The 14,531-nt window shown below is 45.5% G+C and overlaps 1 protein-coding gene across 1 annotated transcript in view; it reads left to right on the top strand.

Moving 5' to 3' along the window:
* The window catches only part of GPC1 (glypican 1), a 349,563-nt gene that overhangs the window by 168,705 nt on the left and 166,327 nt on the right, over nt 1-14,531 (top strand). The window contains exon 2 of the mRNA XM_085634652.1: nt 2,748-2,906. Within this exon, the coding sequence (XP_085490778.1) occupies nt 2,748-2,906 (159 nt within the window). The remainder of the gene's footprint in view (nt 1-2,747; nt 2,907-14,531) is intronic.

Raw genomic sequence — 14,531 nt, 5'->3', positions numbered from 1 at the left:
CCACTGAGTTTTGAGAAAAGTGACATTACCTTGGGGGCTGTGCTGGCGGCTGGAGATAGACAGCTTTACAGTAATCCTGCTGGCGGTAATGAACGTCTTTAGGATCTGTACTTTGTGTGCATGTGGGGTTGTCATGTAAGTTAAACGGATATTTAGCAATAGAGCATCATGATTATGCAGAGTAATGAGTTCTGGGGAGGTGGGGAGCTCTTTTGAGAGGCTGGAGGGGCTGGTGCAAGGCCAGACTTGCCCTTTATTCCCTGGTGGGCTGGAGCCCTTGGAGGCCGGATTTGCAAGCCCAGGGCTGTTCCTGATGCCTCACTCAGTTTCCCAAGGTTAATTGCAGCAGCCACTGGGAGGCTTCAAGAGGAGAGGGAGGGGGAGGTAGAGAGGGAGCGACCAGAGAGGGACAAGAGAGTTAGGAGAGAGAATGGATGGATGGGAAGAGAGAGATGGGAGCATAGGAGCTGGAAGTAGGGGTGCGGCGGTGCTGCAGCACCCCCAAATTAACCATGCTGGAGTTCAAGACGTACATGTGCAATAAAGATGTCTTTACATTTTACTTTTATCTTGTCACACTTGATGTGTCTTCCAGGCTATGTCTTCTGACAAATTGCTGCTTATTCTTGGAACATGGAGGTTGCTGTTTAATGGGTTTAATTTTCTAACTCTGACTGCAAAGTTAGTTGATTTGGTAAAGTGAACTATCTGACAATCTTCCTGGGGTTCAGGGAGTGTGAAAGGAAAGGCTGTAGGATATCAGATGTTTCCCCTACCACATTTAAATACCCAATAATTAACTGTACACATATTTAAAACTATATGAGCAGCAATGGCAGAGCTAGACCCATGGCCGCCCGTGGTGGTCTCTGCGTTTCGGCTGCAGTGAAGGGTGGGGAGCTGGCGATTCCTCAGATTGCCACCCTCTGATGGCTGCATTGAAGAGCAGGAGGGTGAAGGTGTGCTGCTGAATTCTGCCCGAGACGGTAGGTAAGAGCGGGGGGAGGCCACCTCCCCCAAAACTCATGTCGCTTGAGGCGGACCACCCCCCCTTGTTACGCCACTGATCAGTAGTTGAAAAAGCACCAATCAAGCACCTTTTTTTGTGTAATTCTGAAGACACTTTACTTGGTGAGGCATAAATGGTAATTGTTTGCTGAAATTGATTTCCACACATTACAGTTTTTGTGTTTTATGGGTTTATCAGTAAAACTGTATGTCTTTGTGAATTTTGTGGACATTTGAATGGAAAATGTGCTGTCTGTGAATGATAGTGCGCTACTACACCATGCTTTTGTTATATATTTGTGGCAGTGTGCTCCAAATGCGCCACCAGCTACTCGCCACATCCTTCCCACTCTCCTGCTGAATGAGCGTTGCACATTTGCTACACTTTTTCGCAACCCCTATGACTTCAGTACCACTGAGTAGGAGATGAAAGGAGTGGGGCTGGTTTGAGCATGCATGCCAGGGCTGTTTTTGGTTCCTCAGTCCAGCCCTAATCATGGGTCACCGAGGCAGTCCTTGTGGGGCTGGTCTGCGGCTCTTCTCTGAATTACACTTCCAGATGCCCGGGGAATGCCATGGCGCCTTGTATTACATTAACCAGTTGGGAAGGGGCAGTGGCGTAACAATATTTGAGGCTCCCCCTGCAAGGTACGTGGAGGGGCCCCCTCCGGACTCTATCAGGAGCTCAACAGGCCGAAGTGTAGTGCGGAGGGGGGCCCCTGGAGCTTGGCCCCACCCCCCCCCCGCACTGCGGGGGATGCGGGGCCTGTGTTACGCCCCTGGGAAGGGGGTTTTGGAGTGGCGGTGCACCTGCACCGGTGTTTGCTGCTAAATTCATGATGGAGCTTATTTGGAAGATGATGTAGGCCTTGAGGGACAGCCAATGCCGGCCAATCAGGAATGGGGTGATGCAGTTGTATTTTTTCAGTGATCCTGTTTTAGATGCTCCAACCACATTCATATTGTTCTCTGTGGAAAAAAAAAAATTACCGGGTGAGAGAGAGAAATTGAGGAATGCTTGCTATGAGAGAGCACAGAGGATGTGTTGTGCTAAAAAAAATTGAACAATGGGTTGCTTGAGAAGAACTCTCCTCTTAGCCGTGTTTGGAAGAAAAAAAATCCTATTTTATTTTTATCGAGCGAAAGGCAACTTTGTTACTCCACTTCGAAACATGTTACCGGCCCTGAACTTGTGCTTGAAACCGGCGGGTGCCCCTGCCTTTCCTGACAAAAATTTGTGTATCATCTTGCTCATGACCGACTCAAGTCCATTTCACAAATGTTTCCACTGATAAAAATATGGAGCAAAATCCATCATCTTTTATTGTTTTATGGGACAGCTTCACGGCTTTGGCTCCATAACTTTCATTTTCAGTTCGGTGTTTCTTTATTTCTACAAAATGGATTAAAGATTTACCATAGTATGAAGCCTCGGTTATGATAACTGCACACAATTTAATCATTTGTTTAAGCCAGTGTTTTTATTGCCTGTGTCCAAAAGAAGTTTGTGGTCCTCTGAATAAAGTGCAGTATAGTTTTTTCATTTCATATTCATTAATATTTGTTTCACACTGTGGCCTATAAAGTTGCCATGCTGGTAGAACAGGCTGGCATTATTGCTCTTCTGAATATTTCAGGCTAACTTGACAAGTTGGAACCCAGTTTATTGGTTGATAATTCAAGAGGTTGTAAACATTAACCGCAGCATTGAGTAATTATGATTTCTCTCTTGACCTTAGGGGAGCACCTGAGAATTTGCCCGCAGGGCTACACCTGCTGCACCAGTGAAATGGAAGAAAACTTCGCCAACAGCAGCAAAACTGAATTTGAAGCCAAACTGAAGGAGGCCAGCCAATCCATGCAGGGCATCTTTGCAAGCCAGCACAAGAACTTTGATGGTAAGGCACACATGCGGGATTGTCTCATTGATGATGTTGCAGTTGCATGGAACAGTGTGGTGAAGTTGCACTATGTTATGTTAATTTAACTTGTAAGGCGCTTGAATCACCCCGGGATGGTTATCTCAGCGCTGGAGTGACCACGGGCAAGACAGAACTAGTATGGAAATAGCTCGGTTTTAGAAGCTTTCTGAAAAGCAGGTGGTCTGTGCATTTCCGTATGTGAGTGGGTAGTTTATTCCAGTAGTAGGGGGCCAGGTAAGAGAAGGCTCTACCCCCGGCACTTGTTTCCTTAATTCAGGGAATAGTGAGGAAAACTTTGACCGTAGACTTCAAAGGTAGGCTCGGCTGGTAAGGAATAAGCTTCTCAGCCAGGTATCTGGGACCTTTGCCGTTCAGTGATTTATGCACTAAGCAGCAGATCTTGAAACTTATTCTAATGTTCACGGGAAGCCAATGAATGCGATTGTAGAAAGGGAGAAGAGGCTGATCTGGCCAGCTTATTTTGAATCAGACAGGCTGCTGTGTTCTGGACTACCTGAAGTTTGGCAAGTATGGACTCATTTGTGGCAGCTAGGAGGGCATTGCAATAATCCAGGCAGCTGTTTACTAGTGCCTTCACTAGGGTTTTGCACATCGAGAGTGAAAGAATGAAAGCAGGTGCCAGTGGTGGCCACTACCTGATCTTTCAAAGTTGGAGCCTGGTCCAAGCGTACACACCAATTTTTTACTGTAGTTTTGGGGGTAGGTGCTGTGCCTAAATCTATTTGCCATCTATCCGACGACCAGAGCAGTTGATCTCTCCCAACGAGCATGATCTCAGTTTTGCTAGCATTCAATTGAAGGAAGTTCACTGTCATCCAAAGCAAGTTAGCTTTCATCCCATTTGCAAAACGGGCTTTCGTATTGTGGGAGTCTTTATCAAAGCCAATAAGAAGTTGGGTGTCGTCCGCATATGAGAGAGGTATGAATTCATGGGCTCTGATGGTTTTAGCAAGGGGGGCTACATAGATGTTAAATAATGTGGGGCAGAGACATGAGCCCTGAGGCACCTCCTTGTTGAGCTCTAGAGTGTGGGATTTAAACAGGCCTAGATTGATGGTCTGGGTTCTCAGTGAAAGGAAGCTCATGAACCATTGCAGAGCTGTGCCCCAAATACCTATCACCTCTAGTCTTTGGAGTAATCTAGGATGAGATACCATGTTGAAAGCTGCAGACAATTCAAGTAGCACTAACAATGAGGGCTAGTTAATAGACTGAGAGCATCTGATATAGTCAGTGACCGCTATGAGAGCAGTTTCAGTGCTATGCATGGGTCTAAAACCGATTGGGAGGAATCCAGAATCCTTTTCGATACTAGAAACTCCATAAGTTGTCTATTAATGTTTGCTCATCAAGGGGAGAAGCAAGATAGGGCGGTAGTTGACAGGTCAGAGACTGGGAGGTAACCCTTCTTACGGATAGGAATGATCTGGGCAGCTTTCCAATCTAATGGAATCCTTCCCAAGTTGATTGAAAGGTTTAGTAAAGGGCAAACGGCCAGGGTGAGCTGATTAGCCAGTGTTGCTGTGATCCTAGCTGGTATAATGCCTACAGGGGAACCTGATTTCGCTGCTTTCAAAGCTTTGCAAACAGAGTCTGGCCAAGGAGTACACAATTTTCTAGAGTCCTAGTACTTGCATAATTAGAAAGCATAGGGTCGGATACTGATCCCCTTTGAATCACCGGTCTGGGGAAGTTATTGTAAATTAAATTAACTTTTCCTTCAAAGTGGTTTGCAAGGGCATTAACTAGAGCTTATGGAGGCAGGATATCTATTGAACAGGACTTAGGATTTGTGAAGGATTTAAGGACTTTGTATAACTCTGTGGTGGAGTTTCCAGCCTGTTGAATTTGTAGTGAAATGTGAGCCTTATATGCTTCTTTAATGCTGTGTGCAAGAAAAGGTACAGAGTTCCTCTAAAGAAGATAAGAAAAGGAAGAAGAATGTACTGTCACGTGTCAGGGGTATCAAGTGGGCCTGACTATAAGATAAGCAGGTCAAAAGAAGGGGAAAATCTCTTGTTGGAACTAGGGCTCACACACACCCAGCAAGCTAGGTGTCATGCTTCATCATTTGAGTCTGCCCCTCGTCAGGTCGGCGCTGCAATACCTGACTGGCACCAAAAATTGGGGCTCTTTAACGGGGATCTTTTGTACCTGCCGATGGGTGCAGTGGGGGTAGGGGCCCTAGCGTGTGTAGATGTGAGTTGTAGGTGAAGTGAATATAAAATAGGTTCTGTTTGTCCACAAAGACACTTTATTATGGTGGTAAACAGCCTAAATAAAAGGTGGTTGAGGTGGGTATTGAAGCTAGAAATAATGAATCTAGCTGTGTATGCCCTACTCTCAATGGGATCTGCATGTTTCGTGCCATAGTAGCCATAGCGGTCAGGGCACTTCCTCAGGATCAGTGGTGGAACTATCTACAGTACGTGGATATGTGGAGAATCTACATACCACACAGGCTTGGTAAGGTAACCTGCAACGAGAAATGTGAGGTAACAATGAACATGTAAGTGCACTCACAATTAGTACAGATCTTATCTTCATTAAAATGGGAGAAATTATGCCAATAAGACATGTAAAACTATGAGGACGAGGAGGATAAAAAGGCCAACATAGACTCCTGAGTATCAGTGAGTATGTTAATACTAGAGTTATCTCTTAGTGATAAAAATGCGGGGTTGGACAAAGTCGGGAATAGATGGAACTCACCAAAACTGCTAACAAGGAGGTCTTGCAACAGTTGCCGGCGGGTGAGAACGGACTCCAATTGGGGTCCTGTAAGCGTACACCGGTTGTATAGAAAGACATGTTAGGGGGAGTTTGAATTAGGCAGCGGGATAAGAAGAGATGTGTGGCTGCCAGAGGACCAATCAGGGGAGTGGAAAAGAAGAAAAGTCACAGACGTGGTTTACTCACCAACATGGGGTACAATATGCAGCCATGACCACTACGTTCACAGCTAAGGGCGGTCAGCAGCAAAGCGCAGCGGAGGTGACGAGGTGAAGTACCCAGACCCCCTCCGCAGCGCTGGGTGCATGAGCTGTCCTATCTGGGACACAAAGATAATCATAGAAAGTAGTGCCATGTCTGTGCAAACCAGGAAGTCCGATCGGTTTCTAAATTATAATCTCACCTTGGAAGAGATCCAGAGAGGAGCGCGTCTGGAAAAAGAAAACAGCGCGGTACTCACCAGCATGTAGAAACGCTAACGCTCGTGAACCTACCCAGCCGCCGGAACCGGGATGGTGAATGGTTGTCGGCGGCTGATGCCTAAAATTGCTGGAAGGGGATGACGCGAGAAAGGTCATGTGACAGGCAAGGTAGTGGAGAGGACGTCACAAAGGTCGTGTGGAAAGCCGGGAAAGATGGCGGCCATCCTGTAACGGAGGGGTGACCTAAGCCAAGAAAAATACCAGGCATCATTACGGTAGTGCCGGTGTGTGTAATAAAGATTCCAAAATAAAAATATATGGACAGAAACCGTATCTAGGCAGGCAGTAAGGTATGCGAGAAGGTACATGAAATTAGACGCGTGTCTCGCAAAATAGTAAAAAATAAAAAAGATACCACTTGGGGTATATATCAGGGATAGTAAACAACTCATTCCTATTGGTGTAAGTCATAGACAGTTGTGATGGAAAAGTATAGGACAGCTAATGATCTGCAGAGGGAGCGATATTAAATCCCTGGGTAGTGCCATAATGGGTTATCCATAACTGTGGGTGGTGGTTAGTAGACCACCAATCGTGAGGGTTAACCACCGCCATAATTGGCCATAATTGGCGACCAGATGGAAAAAAAGGGGGGGGGAATGTACAGAAAAACAGAGTTGTTACTTGGTAAGTATACCAACCAAAGTGGGCAATACAGCGAGATGTCGCTTGGACAAGAGTCAAAAGATCCAATTATGTGAGTGCACCCCACGGAATGTCATCATTTAGGCCAGTCAAATGTGTAGACAGTCTGAGGACCCATCTCTATTCAAGCCTGAACAGTGCATGTTTAGAGATTTGTGGATGTGTCTCCAGAACTATCCAGCGTAAGGAGTCTGCGGGATGTTGTGTCTCTTTGAAGTGCGTATAGAGTTTAGTGGTAACTCTCTGACAGCGTATGTTGCTTCTGTGTTCAGTTATCCTGGTCTTAACAGTGCGCATGGTCATCCCTACATACTGTAAGCCGCAGGGGCATGTAATCATGTAGATGCATTTTCTAGTATTGCAGTTTGTGTGTTTAGTCAAAACCCAATTGAAATTAGTCTTGAAGGTAAAATCCTTGGAAGTGGTGGTCAGTGGACAAGCCACACATGATCCACAAGCAAAATGTCCAGTAACTAAGGGGAGACCCCACAAAATGCGTTGGTTGGTAGTTACGTTCTGTCTCGGTCTTGTATGGACCAAAAGGTCCTTAAGGTTTTCTGTTCTTTTGTAAGCAAACCTGGGTTTTGGTATATTTAAACTGCCAGTATCTAAAATATTCCAGTGTCTCAGAATGATTTTCTTGATTCTAGGTCAGGTGTGAAGGAAGTTTCACAGGTGAGTATGTCAGAGCTTGGTTTGGTTTGTGTCTCAAGTAGTGACTCTCGTGGGTTGTTCCTAGCTCTTTTCATGGAGTCTCGAACTTGTTTGTCGGGATAACCCCTAGCCTTCAAATTAGATGCTAGAACTTTGGCCTCTGTTCTATAATCAGACACACTCGTGCAATTACGTCTAATGCGTAGAAATTGGCCAAAGGGTAGGTTATCCCTCAACATTTTGGGGTGGTGGCTGTCGTAACGCAATAGGCTATTACGATCGGTGGGTTTTTTGTACAGAGTTGTGCTCAGAGTGACATCAAGTAGTGTGATATTTAAATCTAGAAATGGTATGGTAAGTTCTGATATGGTATGTGAAAACCTGAGGTATTCATTCTGCTCATTTATCCATTTAATGAAGTCATCACAGTTGGTGCGTGTCCCATGCCAGAAGATCAGGATATCGTCAATAAATCGTTTCCATAACGTGAGGTTATCAAGGAAAGGATTAGAGGTGTTATAGATCACGTCCTTCTCAAAGGCTGCCATATAGAGACACGCTACACTAGGAGCAAAGGTGCTCCCCATAGAAGTACCCTAGCTTTGGTGGTAAAGTTGTTGATTAAATTCAAAGACATTTTCAGTCAAAGCCCGGGTTGCACAGTCAACTATGAATGTTATGGGTGTAGGTGAAGACCAGTCTAATGCCTGAAGGGCAGTCTCTATAACAGCCAAGGTCGCCCTCTGGGGAATATTGGTGTAAAGGGCCTCCACGTCAAGGGTGACTAGGAAGTCTATATCCCCTGTGTCTGTGATGTTAGTAATAATCTTAAGGACGTCAGTTGTGTCTTTTACAAAAGAAGGTATGTCTCGTACCAGGGGTTGCAAGAAATGATCGCAAAACTTAAAGAGAGGCTCAAGGAGAGAACCAATTCCAGAGACAATGGGACGACCAGGCACCGGGGTGATCCCCTTGTGTATCTTAGGTAAAGTGTAAAAATACGGGATCCTCGGTTCTCTGGTCACTAGGAAATCAGCTTCTTTGTGGGTTATCCAGCAGTTAGACTCTGCCTCATGTACCAGAGTGGCAATGGTGGTGGTAAGGCGAGAGGTGGGGTCGGATGCTATAGGGGTGTAGTATCTCTCATTAGAGAGCTGGTGTTTGCATTCTTTGTCGTAGTCAGTGGTAGACTGAATTACTATAGCCCCACCCTTATCTGCCTGCTTAATGGTAATGGAAGTGTCTTCTGAGAGGTTCTTCAGTGTTAAGGTTTCTTGTTTTGAAAGGTTGTGAAAAGGTGTCTCTCTGTGAGGTAGGGTAAGCTCTTTGGGGACTGCTTGTTCAAAAGCTAAAACCTCTACTGGGACCATGTTATTATGTGGAGTAAACGTTGAGGGATTTCTCAGTCCTGAGTCTCCATCATCGGTGGGTGGTAGATCCTGAAAGTAGGATTTTAATCGTATCTTACGAAAAAAATTGTGGACCTCACAATGATCTCTAAATCTATCTACTTGGGTGGTGGTAACAAAGCCCAGGCCCTTTTGCAGTAGTGATTTCTCAGGGATGGTGAGGATACGGTGTGAGAGATTAACCCCTAATTCCTCTTGTCTCTCGTTTTGCTCCTGGTGTCCATACCGCTGGTCGGTTGGTCTTGCCATTGGACTTGTTTCTGTGAGCCTCTTCTGTTGTGCCCTCTTCCTCTGCCCCAACCTCTGCCTAAAAAAGGGGGGTTGTTGCCATTGAAGAACTGAGGGGGGCACTGTTGGTATTGGGGAAATTGCCAGAAAGGGGGTTGTGGTGGTGGACCTTGGAAGATAGGGGGACCCTGAAACGTTGGTCCATTATAAAATCTGTTGGTGCGTTGATTCCTCCTAGAGTTATTACTACCCCAACTATTAGTACTGGAGTTGCTGTCACTTGAGTCTCTCCTATCTGAGTTGTCATCAGAGGATTAGCTTGTTTTAGCTGAGGTGTAATCAGCTTTAAGGTAAGGATATATTTTCTCTTTATCGAATTTCTGTATATCCTTCTGTAACTTGGGTATTTTCTGTTTCATTAGGTATTCTTTGTTGTCAGCGATCTCAGTATTAATCTCTGCAAGTCTAGTTTTGTAAGCCGTGATCTGGATAGTGGTTTTCACCGCCCCTTCAGCAATCTGAATCTTCACGAGGATGGCATCAGCCAATCTTCTCGCGGTATTAATAATTAAAACCAGCCAGTCCCTAGTGCATTTCCATGCCACTAGGGACCATTCTTTCTTAAAAGTGGCGTCATCTAAGAATAATCTGGGGAAGTTGTTCACAATCAGACCTGAAGGTGCTATGTTTGCCCGTAAATATTCAGTCATGAGTGCGCCATGTAGTGTTATTTTTAGCCAATCCCTTTTCAAATTGGTCAGGGCAATCCAGTCATCCGACTGTGAGCCTGACGCTGAGCTACCATCTGCCCCTAGCAAGGCTGGTGTTCTATCTAAAATGTCCATTACCGCATCGTCACTGAAACTCAAGCCCTGGTGGTTATCCATGATGGATGAGTTATATAGACTAAGGACAAGGGAGGAGGGAGAGGGGCCAGTCTAGATTAGATTTATAATCAGCTAGTAACCTAATGATCAAAGTCCCACTTGAAGAACCCGTGCAAGTATATCAACAATAGTAGGGAGAGAGGGGTAAGTTTAATGAGGTCCAATGTACATACCCCGTCAAGGATGTGTGCAAGAAAAGGTACAGAGTTCCTCTAAAGAAGATAAGTCTTTACTGCTGCCATGGTGGAGCGCTACTTTTTTTTATACGCTTCTCTATCCCTGGGGTTATGGGTTTGCCGCCATCGTCTCTCCAGTTTTTTATACTGGGCTTTTTCCATGCGCAATTCGGGGGAATACCATGGGGCATGTGGCCCCAGTTTGAATTTATGTTGGTTTTTCATAGGGGCAAGGTTGTCTATTCCTATTTTTAGGGACCCATAATAGTCCGCTAATGCCTTGTCCACATCCCGATCCTTGCAAATTGTAAGAGTGGTGTACTCCTCAGTGAAGTTGTTTGGGGTGACTTTGCTCCATTGCCTCATGGGATTATGCTTAGGTTTTATTGGGTGGTCGGGAGCATAAGTAGACGAGACCTGAAATTCAATTAGAGAATGATCTGTCCAAAGGAGGGAGCAGGGGAGCTCACTGGACATGAAGGGAGAGTTAGTGAAAATCAGATCTAGAGTATTGCCTGCAGTATGCGTGGGTCCTTTGGCAATCTGTTTAAGACTTAGTGTTGAAAGATCAGCAAGGAAATGTGACACATCTATATTTAAGGAGTCTTCACTGTGTACATTGAAGTCTCCCAGTAAAGTAAAATGCTTCGATGACAACACATGGGTGACAATAAGTTCCATAAGTTTGAGACAAAAATGTCCTGTGGGTCCAGGTGACGATATACCAGGGTTCCTTTCCTACAGATCTGGGCGAGAGTTCTACCTTGAAGACACATATCTTTGCCCACTTCTCAGAAAGGGTCTCGATTAGGGAGACTTTTAATGATTCCTTGACAATGATAGCTATTCCCCCGCCCATTCTGCCTACCATATCTAATCTAAGTATGCAATAGTTATTAGAAAGAGCCAACGCAATGGAGGGGACTGAGGTGGATTTCAACAAGGTCTCAGTTATGAATCCCAAACCTGGGGCTGTGGTGGCCAAAAGGTCCCAAATTTCAATCACGTGTTTGGGTAATGATCTTATGTTGCATAGGAACCCCTTGTAGATCCGAGGGAATTGAGGGGAAGGGCCTAAGGGGACATAGAAGGGTGAGTTATCCTCAGTGGCATAGGTCTCACTAGGTGGTCTCAGAAGGTGCTTTCCTCCTTGGTTCAGCATAAGGCTTTGGAAGTGGCAATTTAAAAATGTTAATGGACCTTCGAGGTGGGGTGGAAATCTTTGTTTGCAGCCATATGGGTTGAACTTGGACCTTGGTCTCCTAAGCAGATAAGTTCTTCCGACAAATAGGTGACTGTAATATTGTTACTACTTTCTGGGGAGAAGGGAGCAGGGGTCCTAGCTCCTGGCGGCGATTGGGCATGGACAAGCACACTTCAGCGCGCCGTCGGTGCACCTGCTGCACCTGTCGGCTGCGCCATCTGCTTTAAGTAGGAGACCGGGAGCGCAGCTAGACTGCTAACCCTGATAGTCCTCAGCCAGAAACCGGAAGTGGGACAGCTCGCTCACTCTCTGCACAACAAACTGAGGACTCTGCAGTGGAATGGAGAGCGAGATAAGTCAAGTAAGTAAAATAGACAAGGAAAAGCCGACTAGTGCAAAGCCTATAATATTTAAACTAATGAAAATCAGTGCGCATAAAAACTTAAGACAGAGTGTGATAAGCTGATGCTTGCCTGCGGTCTTTCCACTGCACGTCCGTGCGGCCATCTGCTTTAAGTAGGAGACCGAGAGCTCAGCTAGACTGCTAAACCCAACAGTCCCCAGATGGAGACTGGGGTGGGACAGCTCCCTCAAGCTCTCCACAACAAATGGAGGACTCCGGGTAAAACTGAGAGCTCAAACCGAGAAAACCGAGAGTCAAGTAAGTAAAATAGACAAATAAAAGCCTACTCGTGCAAAGCCTATAATATTTTAAAATAATTAATACAGTGCATGTAAAAACTTAAGACACAGCGTGAAAAGCTGCTGTTTGCCTGCGGACTATGTTTTATGGGTTGTCGGTTTTTACTTTTAATGAAATGTTCTTGTTGAAAACAAGCAAGTATATTCACCCCTCAAGTGTCCCCCAAGCAATAGGTCCCAATCAAAATGCAAATGTTTAGTTTTTTTGCCAGTAAATACTGACTCTGGTTCCTTGCCTAATTAATTACATATGGCACTAACCTCTGTTGAACATAAAAGCTCTAGTTTGAGGACCTCTGTGGCCCGAGGTTAGCAAAGCCAAAAAACCTGCCAGGGACCTGCATCCAGCCCCACCCGCACAACACAAGAAGGGATACATCTGGCCAGGACCTGTGTGGTTACAGTGTGAAGCACAACCGTGGCCAGAAGCAAACAATGAATGTAACAAACCCCTTTTAGTAATCTTCATTAAGCCAATTTAACACTCTCCCTTACTTCATGAGGCACAACCGCACCCGGATAGAGAACCCCTCTGCCTTCCTAAAAATAGAATTATTTTCAAGTCCTCTTTCCCTATGGGTGTTTATGAGGACCCCTTAACCCATTTCCCCTGCTGTGTGACAACCAACCAGTAACACTGTCTTCAAGTCAAGGTATAGCATATAGAAACCCGTAGAGAACGGTTCATAACCAAAGAAATGAGAACGGAAATGACTCTGGGTGATAATAATAAGTGACAAATAACAGAGCATAACCAGTGTGCCTTCCTTCCGTTCCCCACTTATTACTTCATGAGAATATATCCAAATAGTAAGCGGATGTTGGCCCACTGAAGTCATTTGATAGACCGCTTAATGTTGTTATAAGTTTGCTATTCAACAGCACATCTCCTAAACCATTAGACAGGGAAACAAAACCTAAAAAAGAACATCACAAATATTCCTCCTACCTCATACAAACCCCAAAAGTCACTGAAGCTGGACGGGCAGTGTCTTCAAGATGGAACATAGATGGAGTTGAGGCTGGACAGGATCTACCTCTTGGTATCTATTAATATGTAACATATGAAAAAAGGAATGATGGACATTAGCCTTTGATGGGGGAAACCAAACCAAGAAGGGGGCATATCCTGGTCATTGGTGTCATGGGCTGCTTCCATCACTATGTCAAGTTCCTCGCCAAACAACCTCTTGGACTCCTGATGCAAGTATGTTAATTATATGGACTTGCTAAGTGTTGCAGCTACACATCAGAGGGGTCACTGTTTGGACCCTATCTTCGCGAGTTGGGACTTGATAAAGGCACTTACACCCTGTCAGCTCCCTTGGACAGACCACTTCTTGGTCCCTTTCCAATGTTTTTACCAGCCAGTTAGGGCCATTGAGAATGGGATGGGAAATATTATGAGACGTAAATGGAGACAATATTCTCAAGAAAACTTCATATGCGCCATCCAGAAAGCGCAACTACCGCTTGCTATGGACAGTGATCAGGCGAATAATGAATTTAATCAGCTTGTGACTGCCACCCTGGATGAGCTAGCCCCCATGAGTAAGGGTAAAGCAAGAGAAGGCAGACAACGTACTGCCCCATGGTTCACTCCAGAACTCCAGCAAATCAAGTCTAATTGTAAAAAACTTGAAAGGAGCTGGAGAAGGAACCCGAGCGAACAAGGTAAAAACAGTTATAGCTTAGCACACAAAAGCTACCAGTATGTGGTGCGTAGAGCTAAAGCTAAATATTTCCAGACACGCATTGAGGCGGCCGATAGCTCCTCATGCGTACTGTTTAAAATATACAAAGAAATATCTTTAGTCTCCAGCTCTAACACCCCCCTAAGGGCCACCGTGGAGGGATGCAATAGAGTCGCTAACTTTTTTTCCAACAAAGTTAAAGCTATTTATGCCTCCTTCACCCAACAACTAGATAAGGGCATAGATTTTATAGCAGGCAGCTCGCCTTTGGCCCCTGACTCCTCGTTGCAAACTTTCGAGGTACCCGCCGCTGACAGGCTAATAAAGATCTGTCGCAGTGTGAAGTCCGGTTCCCCTAACGACCCGGCACCGGCCTGGGTCATCTCAGAGGGCCTGGTAGCCCTGGAACCATACATCAGACACGTCTTACAGACCTCCTTTTCCACGCAACGAGTCCCTGAGGAGTGGAAGAAGGCCATAGTACTGCCAATAAGGAAAAAACCGAATGTAAGCATGGAAGTGCTGGAAAACCTCAGACCTATCTCCTTATTGCCGTATGTGGCGAAAGTGGCTGAGAAGGTGGTCAATGCTCAGCTTACTGAGCACCTGGAGAGAGGGAACTTACTACATCCCTCACAATCAGGATTTAGGGCGGGCTACTCTACGGAGACAGCTCTCCTACGGGCCTCTGAGACTTTAAGAGCAGGGGCGGATGCAGGACATACAATGGCCCTGATCATGCTCGACCTCAGCGCGGCTTTTGACA

This window comes from Triturus cristatus, chromosome 11 (genome assembly GCF_964204655.1).
Source record: "Triturus cristatus chromosome 11, aTriCri1.1, whole genome shotgun sequence".
Taxonomy (NCBI): domain Eukaryota; kingdom Metazoa; phylum Chordata; class Amphibia; order Caudata; family Salamandridae; genus Triturus; species Triturus cristatus.
This window is presented reverse-complemented; position numbering and strand designations above follow the sequence as displayed.